Source organism: Phytophthora sojae (genome assembly GCF_000149755.1).
Source record: "Phytophthora sojae unplaced genomic scaffold PHYSOscaffold_2, whole genome shotgun sequence".
Taxonomy (NCBI): domain Eukaryota; phylum Oomycota; class Peronosporomycetes; order Peronosporales; family Peronosporaceae; genus Phytophthora; species Phytophthora sojae.
In genome coordinates this window covers 7,962,972-7,976,692 of record NW_009258116.1, presented here as the reverse complement: position 1 = coordinate 7,976,692, position 13,721 = coordinate 7,962,972, and the positions used below count along the sequence as shown (strand labels likewise).

General features: G+C 51.2%; 4 protein-coding genes across 4 annotated transcripts; all 4 read left to right on the top strand.

The window, feature by feature from the left end:
* Positions 1 to 937: 937 nt before the first annotated feature.
* PHYSODRAFT_457033 (hypothetical protein) lies at positions 938 to 1,120 on the top strand (the record flags this gene model as incomplete). Its single annotated transcript, XM_009522257.1, has 1 exon — positions 938 to 1,120. A coding segment is annotated over one exon (183 nt), but the record flags the coding sequence as incomplete, so codon positions are not given.
* A 57-nt stretch (positions 1,121 to 1,177) lies between these two features.
* Positions 1,178 to 2,038, top strand: PHYSODRAFT_311834 (hypothetical protein; the record flags this gene model as incomplete). The annotated part of the gene is made up of 3 exons (XM_009522256.1): positions 1,178 to 1,283; positions 1,335 to 1,661; positions 1,989 to 2,038. The coding sequence occupies 3 exons, from the start codon at positions 1,178 to 1,180 to the stop codon at positions 2,036 to 2,038; spliced, it is 483 nt and encodes a 160-aa protein (XP_009520551.1).
* Positions 2,039 to 3,435: 1,397 nt separating this feature from the next.
* On the top strand, positions 3,436 to 5,812 carry PHYSODRAFT_326315 (hypothetical protein; the record flags this gene model as incomplete). The annotated part of the gene is made up of 2 exons (XM_009522255.1): positions 3,436 to 3,639; positions 3,671 to 5,812. 2 exons carry the CDS (start codon positions 3,436 to 3,438, stop codon positions 5,810 to 5,812), a joined length of 2,346 nt encoding a protein of 781 aa, XP_009520550.1.
* Positions 5,813 to 9,870: 4,058 nt separating this feature from the next.
* Positions 9,871 to 13,277, top strand: PHYSODRAFT_326314 (hypothetical protein; the record flags this gene model as incomplete). Its single annotated transcript, XM_009522254.1, has 6 exons — positions 9,871 to 9,914; positions 9,972 to 10,203; positions 10,257 to 10,395; positions 10,457 to 10,901; positions 10,987 to 11,165; positions 13,174 to 13,277. 6 exons carry the CDS (start codon positions 9,871 to 9,873, stop codon positions 13,275 to 13,277), a joined length of 1,143 nt encoding a protein of 380 aa, XP_009520549.1.
* Positions 13,278 to 13,721: the final 444 nt, after the last annotated feature.

Below are 13,721 nucleotides of genomic sequence, written 5' to 3'. Positions count from 1 at the left end.
CTTTCCCTTACATTACTGTTTACGTTAGTCGCTATACGGTTTATAGCAATCCCTAATTATACAGAAAGAGATATATGTTTTATCAGAAGAGAACACGCTTAATTCCTAGCAGAGAAACAGGTCGATTCCGATCTTCCATACCGAATATCCAATGAACCACCAGTCCTTTCCTCGTGAAACTTTACCACATTACTGTATGCCCCCCACCATTGTACCTGTCAAGTTACAGTACCATCGGAGGAAGTGCCAATTAATTGGCACCTCCGTTCAGGCAATTCGGCTGTTTTTGTCGCCTTTCAACGCAAGAATCAGTGTTAATAACACAATGTAGTAGATGAATAATACAGACTTCTGCTTCAATAAAGAGCAGTCAACAACGCATAACCTGCTGAACTGTATGGCCGCATAATCGGAACCGCAATTGGCACAATTAACTGATATAGTAGATTGAAGATTGGCCTCGGCCAATCATAACGTCTCAATGAGATTTCCGCCAATCAAAAACCTTAAACCGAGTACACGGGAAACTACCCACGAGGCGGGAATCTGGCTGTACATTGCGCTCGGAGGGCAGTGGCGCTCACTTTTAGATTTCCAGTCTTGTAGCACACCAACTCACATGGGAGCTACATCGCCTAAGAAACGCGACTTCCAGAAGCGCGTGCGTTTAACCAAGGACCAGGAGTTGCAGGTCTGTAGGCGCCAACACGATTTCCCTGCTGCCACGTACAAGGAACTCGCTGCGTGGGCACGGATGCGCTTCAACCTGTTCAAACAGCCCTCGGAGCAAGTCATCTCGCGCGTGCTCAAGGGCGAGACCAGCCTCGGCCGGCTCACACTTTATTGCCTAAGCCACAAGAAATGGCGCCCTCCCTATCAATTGGAGCTCGACAAATGCGTGGTAGAGTTCATCACGGAGTGCGAAAACATTCAGTTCTCCCTCACCGGCCGCATGATCATTGCCCAAGTGCAAAAGCTCGCACGCCGGCTCAATACCCCCTCCTCCTTACAGCCTAGGTTTGGCAATTCTTGGCTCCGAAAGCTGCAAGACCGCTACGGCATCCGGTGGCGGCGTACGTACGGCGAGTCCGGTGTAGTTGATTTGAGGAAGGTGGTGGATGACTTCCAGCGACTACGTAGCGTTATCGGGCAGTACGTAGGTAACGATGTCTATAATATGGACGAAACCGGGTTCTATTACAACCAAGCACCGCGAGGCTCTCTCTGCCTCAATGAAGCGCTCGCTGTGAAGCCGGACAAGTCGCAGATTACACTAGCGCTGTGTTGCAATTCAACAGGAAGCGACAAGCGGTCGCTTCTTGTCGTTGGATAAGCAAAGGAGCCACGCTGGCTCAAGCACAAGCCTAGAGATGTCAAGTACAAGTCATCTAACAAAGCGTGGATGACCACGGATATCAACCAGACGTGGTTGAAGGACCTCGACGACACGATGCGCACTCAAGGTAGGCGCATTCTTCTGCTCGTAGACAATGCATCTTCTCACAGCGACGAGGGCGTAAATCTCACAAATGTCCGCGTGGAAAAGCTACCACCGAACACCACCTCGCAGCTCCAGCCGCTCGACCAAGACATCATATATTGGGTGAAGCGTGATGTCCTGAGCAGAAAGATGGACTTCGCGCTGGAGCTAGTAGACGACGGTACTCATGACAATCCATATAAAGTAGGAATGCAGAGAGGGGTGCAGTGGGTAACGAGAGGTACAACACCACGAACGCACTACTGTATTTTGTTAATGGAGAATGAAGCTGAAATCTGCTTTACTGATCAGACTAGAGTGAAGCCAACAGTGCTCAACCGTCTTTGCTGATAGATCGCGCCATGCATCTGCGCTCCATTAACCAAGGAGTTTGTATACAGATCAGGTGTTCTTTATTGAAGCAGAAGTCTGTACTGATATTTGTTTTGAATCGATATTCGTACGATATTAATATAGTGTCCAAGATAATTTACCATCACCGCTACAGTGACAAGAGTGGAGACTGGACCTGCGGAGGAAAGCGTCTGCCAGAAGTAGAGCGTCTCGAATTTCAAGCTGAATTGGTGGTGGTAGCGCGCAGACAGATTACTTCCAAGCACTTGCTGAGGACTGTGCGATGCAGAAAACTCAGGGTCTGCTCGTGGTGCAGCACTAAACCCTCTTCCACCACAGCTCGCTGCCCGCGGTGTAATTATAGTCCATGTGCTTCGTCACACTTCGTATCAATGTTGAGCTTTAGATTGTCAAAAAATATGACTCATACCCAAAAAGTGTCTGGTGATTGTTTGGATGAAATACGGGTTCAGGACCACACTCGAAACAATATGACTAGTATCTCACCATCACCACGAAGTATTCACGGCGTAAGAACGGCAGCCGCCGTGCGCCAGTGTGGTATCGGAAAATGACAGTTCCCGGAGCGATCGCCCGTCGCCTAAGAATCAAGGTACAATCAAGGAGCAGTCAAGCGCGAGATGGAGGTAGCCGCTTTTGTTAGGCTGACTACATTATCCTCGTTGGACTGACAGATAGGTGCCGGAGCCTCGTCGGGTTCTAATACAACCCCGGATGAGGCTTGACGGTACCCACTTTTCGGTACAGACGCATTTAGTTGCGTACTTCGACCGCACTTATTAGTGTGGCCGCGGTCGTCATTTGATGTGTCCGGAATCGCCTTATTGCAATCGTTCACACTAGATATTTGTATAGGGATATAGGACTCATCATAGGATGACTAGAACGAGGCCCCCAGGGCCTCACAAACTCAGTAATAAAAAGACAGTCTCTCCCCAAAGCCAACAAGGGTCGTGGCTAGCTTATTGTAGTGCCTGGACGCGCTCGGCTGCGTGTGGATGCCTATCGGGGAGCTTATCGTGCATTGAGCGAGAGTTTCCTTGGCAGCGCCAAGAGTTGGCGTGGCCGGAGAGGCAGGAACGGTATTAGAGTATCGTTCGGTATATATTTGTGGGATTAGAGTGTCCCTGAGTGTATTAGTCTACCTACCGAGGTTTTACCTTGGTCCCCCTGTATAAGGCCTAACACGCCGGTACCCTTCCTTTCTGAGGGACTGCAGTGGGGCTGCGCGAAAGCGCTACATAGTATCCTGGCCTTAGCTCGTGACTAGTGGTACAGGTTTTTGGGTTGACCGAAGATAACCTGAGGTGCACAGAGGCGCTTGCAACCGACCCGGTGTAAGGGGTCGTTCCTGGTCTTCAGGTTTGGATCCAATAAGCGCTTACCTTTGCGGGTTAGCGTGTTGTTGGTGTCTCAAATACCTTTTGGTAGAAGAGAATTTTAGTGGTATTGCCACACCACAACTGGTGCCGCGACCCGGGATCGGTGTGATCTTCTGTGTTTCTTGGTTGTTGTAGGTCTTTACCCCCAACAAGCGAAGAGGAGAAGAAGAAGAGAAGTGAAGAAGAAGAAGTGAAAAGATGGCGAAGGGAGTCAAGTCAGCGGTACCAGCAACGCCGGTCAAGTCGAGTGGAACGCGCAACGAGGCTTCGGTGCGCTCCGGAAGCTCGTTCTCGACCCCAGCGACGGGTCGGATGGAGTCGATCGACGAGCGTTCGGCGAGCTGTGACACGGCGATTGATTCCTCGGACGCCAAAGAAGATGACGAAGATGATGACTGGGATGTCAGGACTGTGATGTCCGAGACTTCGGAAGCCGCGGTTGTGTCGGCCGGCCGCAGTGGAGGATCGAGGTCGATCACCCGCGTTCAACGACATGCCGGGCCCCGAGCCCGCCTACGACGCGGATGACGGTGCGACCGACGGTTTCAAAACCTCGGTGACGGTAGGAGGGGCAATCTCCAAGCCAGTTGGCACTCGTCCTCCCCTCAACGGCGATACTCCGGCGGCCAACAGGGTTCTAGGCCGATGCCTGGAGCTGATGAAGACCAAGAGCGAGTGGATGCAGTTGTTCTCCCCGAAGCAGGTCCGCCAGGCCATCTGGATGGACCTCGAAGGGGCGTTGGCCACGCCGATCAACTCAACGAGCACTAGGCAGGTCGCTCAGAACACTGTGGACCTCCTGCGGGCGATGGGATGCGAACCTCAGATCCTCCCGACGGAGGCTGCTCTCGCGAGCTGGACGCCAACCACCGCCGCCGCGGCGCTTACCAAGTGGAGGAAGAAGTTGCGCGACGCCTTTGGAGTGGCGGATAGAGGCCCAACGAAGCTTCGTTCGGCCCCGGAAGCGGTTGACCCCTCCAAGGTCCCGCTACCAGCGACCCCTCGGAAGGCAGCCACGGATGACGGAGTCTTCGCAGTCAAGGGCGAGGCTTCGCCTTACATGCAAGACTCGCACATGGTAACCCCACGATCTACGGACCGTACTGAACGTCTGGCTAGGGAGACCGAGGTTTCGTACGCAACGCCTGGCACGCGCGGGGCAACCGGTCGCCGGTCCAGCCACCGTTACAACCTCCGAGATGGCTCGTCGGACAGTGATAATGATCTCGGGTCCGACTGTTACGAGGGCGACCTGCCAAGCGAATGGGCTCGTCAGGTGCGCGAACGGAGCGCGACTGACGATCAGAGCTCAACCCCGAAGCTCGAGATTACCACGCATCTACCTCTCTGCAACATCAAGTCGTTCTACGGTGTGCGCGACAAGAGCGAACACTCCATGCAGTGGCTTCGTACGTTCGTCTACGAGATGAGGGGGACACATGCACCGCCCAACGAGTGGTGCATGTCGTTCGAACTCAACCTCAGAGATGGGGCTTTGTATTGGTGCCGCCAGCTTCCACGCAAGACGAGACGCACATGGAAACTGTTGTGCGAGGCATTCATTAAGTACTACTGCTCGAAGTTCTCCCAGTCTGCGAAGGCTCGGTATTACTCGGCCAAGCGAGAGGACAAGGAGCACGTATGTGACTACCTCAACCGGCTTAACGGGTACGCTCGCAACGCCGGCGTGCAGTTTGAGAACGGTGGACGTGACGCGAAGGACCATGTGGAACACTTCTTAGTTACGTGTGATGACCGAAACTTAGAAGACCGTCTGTGCCACGTTCGGGTCAAGAGCATTCATGACCTCGAAGACATGATCAACGACATTCTGCGTCACCGCGACCGCAAATCGACCCGCGAATCATCGTTCCGCCGCTCCCCCAGTCAAGATGACAGTCGCCGTCGCGACGCGCGGTCGAACGAGGATTCTCGAAGTGGTTATCGCCGGGAACGACGTTACCGTGGCGACGACCGCCTCACCGATCGTCGTGATGACGACCACCGCCGTGACCGACGTGACGGGTCACCGCACCGGTCGAGGGTGACTTTGGTCGACGCCCTTCCCGATGTAATGGCGGAATGGAACGTCGGAGGCTCGGTCGGTGCACGCAACGAGGCTTCATACGCCTCCCGACGTGATGCTGAGGCGAACGAGGATTGCTTCGAGGATGGGCACCAATACTCGGACGACCAACGCTCGGACGAGGATTCAGACGCTGATTACGACTCGGATGAGTCTACTGGACATGTCGCTGCCGCTAACGATGCTGACCACAGGGCCGCAGCCGAAGGAACGTTCGCTCGGTCTGATAACCGACGCTTCAGGAACGGAGGAAGCCCGTCCAACCGTGAACGAGATGGTCGGCGCCAGTACGGGCTGTGCGCCGCGTGCGAAAGCCCGTCCCACTCCGTGCGCTTGTGTTACCGGCGGTGCAAACTGTGCAAACAGGTGCACGACGCTGGGAAGTGCGAAGCACTCCACGAGCTCACCAAACTCCTGAAGTCCAAGGTCGACAAGAAGGATCTGTCGCCAGAGCTGCAAAGCCTGGTGTCTGGAAGCCATTTAAAGTAATACCACTAAAATTCTCTTCTACCAAAAGGTATTTGAGACACCAACAACACGCTAACCCGCAAAGGTAAGCGCTTATTGGATCCAAACCTGAAGACCAGGAACGACCCCTTACACCGGGTCGGTTGCAAGCGCCTCTGTGCACCTCAGGTTATCTTCGGTCAACCCAAAAACCTGTACCACTAGTCACGAGCTAAGGCCAGGATACTATGTAGCGCTTTCGCGCAGCCCCACTGCAGTCCCTCAGAAAGGAAGGGTACCGGCGTGTTAGGCCTTATACAGGGGGACCAAGGTAAACCCTCGGTAGGTAGACTAATACACTCAGGGACACTCTAATCCCACAAATATATACCGAACGATACTCTAATACCGTTCCTGCCTCTCCGGCCACGCCAACTCTTGGCGCTGCCAAGGAAACTCTCGCTCAATGCACGATAAGCTCCCCGATAGGCATCCACACGCAGCCGAGCGCGTCCAGGCACTACAATAAGCTAGCCACGACCCTTGTTGGCTTTGGGGAGAGACTGTCTTTTTATTACTGAGTTTGTGAGGCCCTGGGGGCCTCGTTCTAGTCATCCTATGATGAGTCCTATATCCCTATACAAATATCTAGTGTGAACGATTGCAATAAGGCGATTCCGGACACATCAAATGACGACCGCGGCCACACTAATAAGTGCGGTCGAAGTACGCAACTAAATGCGTCTGTACCGAAAAGTGGGTACCGTCAAGCCTCATCCGGGGTTGTATTAGAACCCGACGAGGCTCCGGCACCTATCTGTCAGTCCAACGAGGATAATGTCATCATCCAATCAGAAGCAGCCATCTCCGTCTCTCGCTTGACCTCGCCTTGATTGCCCCTTGCTTGAACTTGATTGCCGGGCAGGCGGGTCAACAGCGTTGGAAACTGCCACTTTCCAATACCCCCCCCCCCTCGTAGCAACCAGCCTTCCATACTGCAGTTTTTCAGCTCAAAACCAGCTAGTAGTTAGGCCAAGGACATCCTAGTCCGTGCATTCATTACCCACATACATAACACATTAGGAGTATGATATGGTTACCGGTTTGTGGTGAGAGCACCGGGGTCCGGATGGAACCCCGGGGTTCCGCCATTCGTTTCATATATATTAATGAGCTCTGTGTAAATATATTAATAATATATTAATAGATTTGAGAAATAATAAAACAATTCCATTTCTGATAGATAGTAGTATCAGTCAAATAATATCAGTTGTGTCGTATCGATATTAATGCGATAACTGTAATAATATGAATCCCAGGTCATATAGGAATATATCTTGGTGTACGAGAGCAAGGGATGGGCAACAAGCTATTTGAAGAGATCTAGATACTAAATGACGTCCTGGATCTTAATAAGCCACTAATAACTACAGTAATTTATATGTAAATAGGTTGGAATTAATTAAGTATTTAGATTGGTACAAATGTTTTGTACAGTCCAAAGTAGTTCCAAATAAAGTGCAAATACCTAATAACCTTAGTTATGGGATACAACTAGTTAAGGGATATAGGACAATCTGGCCAATCAGAACTCGCAAAACTAGGCGACTTTTTACAGATCTTCCCGGTGTTATATTTGATTTTTGTATGTATCAACAATTTATGCACTTTTTCGCAGCATCTCTCCGCTGCAGATCAGGTGTAGCTCATAACTAAGGTTATTCGGTAATCCCCTTCTCGTGCACGAAGGGATGATAAGAGATCGCGTCAAACAAAATGATGCTTACGAAGCTAAGAACGAATCGCGATTTAACCACAAAAATCGAAAGAACTCTGTCTTGGGCTTCTTTTAAGCTATTGAACACTTCAGAATGTTGAGAACTCGAAGAGTGACACCAGTCTGAAAACAATAGGAGAGGTCAGAATTGACAAATGATGCAAAAATATCACCACTTGAGAGCCCCCAAAATGACCAAACCATTTCCAAAATATCACCCCGGTCAGATATGAAATGAGGTAGATTATTAATCGGGTCGTTTGCGGGTCTGGTAAGGCCGTCGGTCGGGTATGTTTATTTCGCCGGTCAGGCTCCTGGTCGGGCTGACCAACACCCGACTCGAAAACTACAGCTTGCTTCACTGGAAATAAACACAATACAAACTAATACCGGTATTTAACCGGTACTCATACACATCCCACTAGCGCCGCCGCTACGCGGCGGTAGTTATGTGGTTAGTTGCAGTAATGAGATCTGCCCACCTCCGCTTCGCTCTGGTGGGCTTTTATCCAATTCATTTTGTGCATGTAACGGTATTCTTATCTTGGGGATACTCTTAGTATAATGACGTGGCTGGTATCAACATAATAAATGCCCCCATGTCAAGAGTTACTAAGAGTAGATGGAGGTGTTTGAGGTTTTTACAATTATTGCAGTTATCGCCGGGGGCACTCGGGGCGAGCACTGCGTCAATCCCGCTTACCGGGTATCCCCGACGGCACCGGTTGTAAGGTGATTGAGTTAAACATTCTCCATTGAAGGTACTGTGATGTAATTAGTTAGCACGACTACAAAGTCGCCGCCGAGTACATATCTAACATAATATGAGCTAATTGTAAATGTAGTAGAAATAAACGTTGGCTTGAGTTACAGATCGTGGTGGGATAGATCCATATTGTGTTATCTACGATATACTCCCAGACGTTTGTATACATGCTTTTAGATTAAGTTGCTTAAGCCTCCACAGTTCACAGTGCGAGCTTCACTATTCCAGTACTTGGCATCATATTCAGTGCTGATGTTCCTTAATAAAAACACCGTGTATCCATCGTGCTATCCTTCAGCACTTTGTATGGTCCATAACATGTTTTGGCTTGCGGGCTGCGTTAATTTGAGCATTATTTTATATGTGGGTCGCGCTCATATCTACGTAGGCTGTAATATGACTTCACTATTCTACTACGCGGCGCACATTAGCAGTTGCGCACTACCAAGGGTAGCTAAAAACAATTAATGTAACAAACCTAGCATTCTATCGCCAAACTACATCTTACGCAAGGCTAATTTCCGTCTCCTGCTTGTGTCGTTTGGGTATGTGCGACCTTATAAAATGTTTGCAAAAGCGCGGCAGGGTAACTTTCACGTTGTGTGCAGTTAATATCGCGTTATTACTATTCTGAACACATTATCTTGCCGCTCCATACTGTGTATTTACAGTATATAAGGCACGCGTACTACATTGTAACTGTATGTCTTCGCAAGATGAACGCCGAGCGCCGCTGTAGCTATAATGTATACATTCCTTAAGTATTCGAGTAACAGTAATAACTATGTGCACACCTTCCGCTACATGTGCTCACACTACTATCGGTTACTATCCGCTGGTATCGCAGCATGTCTATTGAGCCGATCTCGCTGCATTTTGTTATTATAGAAGGTAGTGAGGAAGGCCCAGCTATCGCGACGACAACGCACTACGCGCAGCTCTATTAGCTATTTTATGGTTGGGTGGGCCCTGCTATCGCTGCTACTGTGTGCTAGACTAATTAATATCGTAGCTACAACAAATATTGAGCCAGGGGGCCACCCGTTCCGCTCGCCTCGTCGACTCGCTGCACTACTCGCAGCGTTATTAGTAACTTGGCAGTTGGACTGGCCGTGCGGTCCGCTATAACGCGCATGGCGGAGTGCCGCCTTCGCTTCGCTTGGCAGCTAATCGTGCTTTGTGGGAAATCGTACTTAGTGAATAAATGTGATGATATCGTTACCACGGACGGCGCCGTGCTCCAATTGATGTTGAGGATAACTATTGTGTCTTTTCGATATACATTATCGAGGTTTTTCATGCTGCAGCCCTAACAAACCAGAGTCTGGTTTACCTTTCCTTGGCGCTATCCCAGCTGGCTTGTTATGCTTGCAGGGGTTCATGTTTACCTGCAAGAGGCGGTGTAAAGGGACTGGTTGCAGTTGAGCAGTGAGCTACACCGCCAGCCAGTAAGATTCAAAAGTGTGAAGGGACTTTGGTTGGCTAGTAGAGTTGTTCGAAGTGACTGGAGCACAGACTAAGCTGCTAATCGGCACCATCTGAGGGCTCACTTTCAAAATGGACAACGTCCAAGAATTCTGCCCCTTCAAGACCACGGTGCAGTGGGAAGGGAATGCCTACACCTAGGCGTATCTCCGCAAAACGACTTTCCGGTGCAGTTACTACAGCAGCACCAAGTGCACGGCTCGCGTCGACGTGATGGCCGACGGGTCGTACGAGAACGCTGTGCCTCAGACGTGTGTGCGTCAGAGCTCTGAAGGCGCGACCCAGGCGACGGCAGATTATGGACTAGCGTCCGCGGTGGTGGTCGTCGTTGAAGACATGAAGGCTGAATTTGACGCGCTTGCGTTATCCAACTTGACGCTAGTGCCGTCAAAGATCTGGGAACTCGTTCGTGAGGAGTTTACAAGAAGAAGATGACCCGCGGGCTGACACGTGATCAGGTGATCAGCCGCGTCTACCGTACCCGCAACGCCCACTTTGGCTCGAACATCTACGGACGTGTTGAAGTGCCTCCGGTGTCCATGACCAAGACAGGAGATGCAATGTTTTTCCAGTTCCACTACACCTACGTGGACGACGGTGAGGTGCAGCACATTCTCGGCTGGGGCCATCCTGTCCTGATCCGCTTGTTGTCCTACAGCCAGACGGCGCTCTACATCGATGGTGCCTTCCCACTGTGTCAAACGCCCGTTCTACCAGTGTATCGCCATCATGGTACTCGACCGCGGGTCCAAGTGCTTCGTCCCCTGCCTGCACTGCCTCACGACCAACAAGTCTGAATGGACTTACTGGAGCACCCTCCACTGCGTGCAAGCGACCACTAGGATTACGATGGACGTCGGTATTGTGTCGTGCGACTTTGAGAAGGGTCTCATCAATGCTGTGGGGGATCAGTTCCCGGAGGCCGACATCATCGGCTGCCTCTTCCATTTCAAGCAAGCCATTCGACGCAAGATGCAGAAGCTCCATATTCCGCTACGAGATGATGGCACGTGGAATGCTGACCGTGATCCCCCACGATCGCATCGACCCCCATGGTATCGCCTACGCGACGAAGAAGTTCAAGATGGCTCTACGTGTGAAGGGTAGGGCGTGCTCGGAGTCCAAATGGGACGATTTCTGGTCGTACTTTCGCAAGATGTGGCTGGAGATGTACCCACCGCGCTTGAGGAACATCTTTGTCATTCAGCGCACGGTTGTGAACCGTACCAACAATCCGCTGGAACGCTACAACCGCCAGCTGAACAGCGCGTTCTCCACGAGCCACCCCAACATCCCCACGTTGGTTGGTGTCATTGAAGCGCACGCCGCGCGCTACGTCACTTTGTTGGAGGACATCGCTCGCAGGCGTGCTCGCCCCCCGCCCCATGGGAGGTGGTGCTCAGAACGACGTATACCGAAGCCAGTCTCGCGTAACTAGACTGTTATCGAATCTGCGCCTGGCGTCTCGTGCTGTACAGGAAGATGCAGCAGTGCGGAACGAGAATTACCAACTTCGTGCCTTTTCCAACATGCATTCTAAAGCTGGTGGTACTGATCAGGAGCCCCACCAAGATTATACGGCTGACGTGATTGCTGCTGTGGACGCCAAGTTTCCTGGCACAGTTCAAGCTAGTGTGATTTTTGCGTTAGAGCCAGGAACAAAGCTCCGCGTATTTCCAAGTTGTTTTGATTACGCAAGGCCTCAAAAAGAGTCAGTGCTGGACATACCTCCTGGGTACGCTGTGGTTTTTCGTGGCGGTCTCTTTCACAGTGGAGTGGGTTATGCTACGCCGAATTACAGGCCACACTGCTTTCTGTTCTGCCAGGGGCTGACTGGAACCCTGATGTCGTCTCGAGTACGTTGCTTGTGTGCCAGTTTTGTGGGCACACAGACAGTACTTCCAACCGTATCCGGCAGCATCGGTACTGCTGCAGCGAGAATCCTGATGGTTGGCACGTCGAGAGCAGCAGAATCGTCGTGGAATATTTCCGTGTCCTCACTGCAGTGTATTGTTTCGATTATTGCTCCAAAACAGTAGTCTTACCCTACCCAAGAACTGAAAGAAGAAAAAATATGCAAAATCGTGAAGCACAAGTACATGTGCTTCTTGCGAGGAGATTCACTAAACAGTGAACTCCTGTGGCGAGCTGGAGTGACACGATAGCATAGCCGGAAGCGAGGAATGATGGGCGCATCCTGAAGGAAATTCTGCAATGTCCTTCTTTAACCTAAAGTGTTCTAGGGCAAAGCTATAAATATTCAGTTAGGATGCTAATATTTATAAATCAAGTGTAGCCATTTTCGTCGCTAACGGCGGAGTTGAATGTAAGCGTTGGTGATGACTGTGTAGCCATTTATCGTCGCCAACGGTGGATAAGACTAAGAGCCTGCTCGCTAAGTAGCTGGAGATGGAGATGAAGACCGCAAGTGTGATCGGATTGGCCAAAAGTAGGTAGCTCGCAACAACACAACTAGAGATAGAGGAGCGATTTTGTCTCTACCTAATTGAGGTGGAGAAGGTGGAAGCACCTGGAGATGATACAAAAGTTTAAACACAGCAAGGTGCTCGTATCCTCCTTGCTGTATGCTCTGATGTGGCGCAGGATGTAAAATGTACGCTAAGACGTGTGAACCTGAAACTCGTGCTTCAGTCCACGGTAGTTGATGCAAGGGTAGTATCTGCCGCATCAAAGCCACGTTCCTCCGGATAATAGTTCATACCCCGCAACTGTGACTTGCATCGCCTCGCATCAACACTGCTAACGTGCAGGCGAACTGCGGCTGGGTGGTGTACTGAGGGTGCACGAGCAGGAACAGGAACGAGGGGCGTGAGCAGCAGCAGTTGCCACACGCGGCCACACGGCGGGGTGCATTGGCATCGTGGCGCGGTGGCCGCACGGGGGGGGGGGGCTCGGAATGGCCCGGGTTATCAACGTGTGAGTAGCCGTCTTGTCATTGGCTCAAAATGTATCTGGAGATGGATACATAGCGAACGAACTAGAGGTGGAGATTAGCAACCATCTCCATCTCTAGTACAACGTGATCAGGCTCTAAGCGTTGCCGACGAAGTGCCTTATCTCTGGCTTCACGCTCATCAGCTGCTATCTTGATTAGCGAGACGACCGAGCGATAACTTAATATACCGGTATCATGACTAGTAGTTGTGGCCGCCGCCTGTTAGTTTGATATGTGACTGACATGGGTATGGGTCGGGCATGAAAGGAATAATATCTTCGCTGTAAGATATTCGCGGATCTGGATATGGGTCACTCTGACTCGCGGCCTTACCGGACCCGCAAACGACCCGATTAATATCTAACCATGAAATGACCGGTCATTTTTTAGAATAGCTTATCTACATGTCGACATGCAAGGCTGCAGCTTGCTGCGCATGCCTGGCGGCTCGGGCAGCAAGCTGCAGCCCGTGGGCGCCTCTGTGACAGCAGCGCTGCGCAGAGGACGCACTGTAGGCACGTAGGAGCATTAGCTGCCTGTTAGCCTGTCTGCCACGTATCGCCCAGAGGCGCAGCAGACAGCGGAGGCCAGGAGGGTGGCATGGCCCGTTGCAGTGCTGCTTGTCATGGCGCCATGCAGCACCACAGTGCACGTGCGTGAGCTCGCGCTAGCTCCCTAGCCGCGATGTACGTGCGCAGGGGCGTCCAGAAGAGCGCCGCGGCTTGCGCAACGCTGGCGCTGGAGGCGCCGCACGTGACAGCTCGGGCAATTGTACCTCGCTGTGATTTTCCCCAGATTTCACCAAATCCAGGGATTTCATTCCCTACATTTACCTTGTACCTTTTATTAAGTTCGGACAAACGTGTCGATTCCTTACAAATTTACAGAGAAGACACCTCTGGAAACGTATGCAAATCAAAACTCATTGAACAAAATGTGAGGGCGCATTTATGACTGAAAAACGACT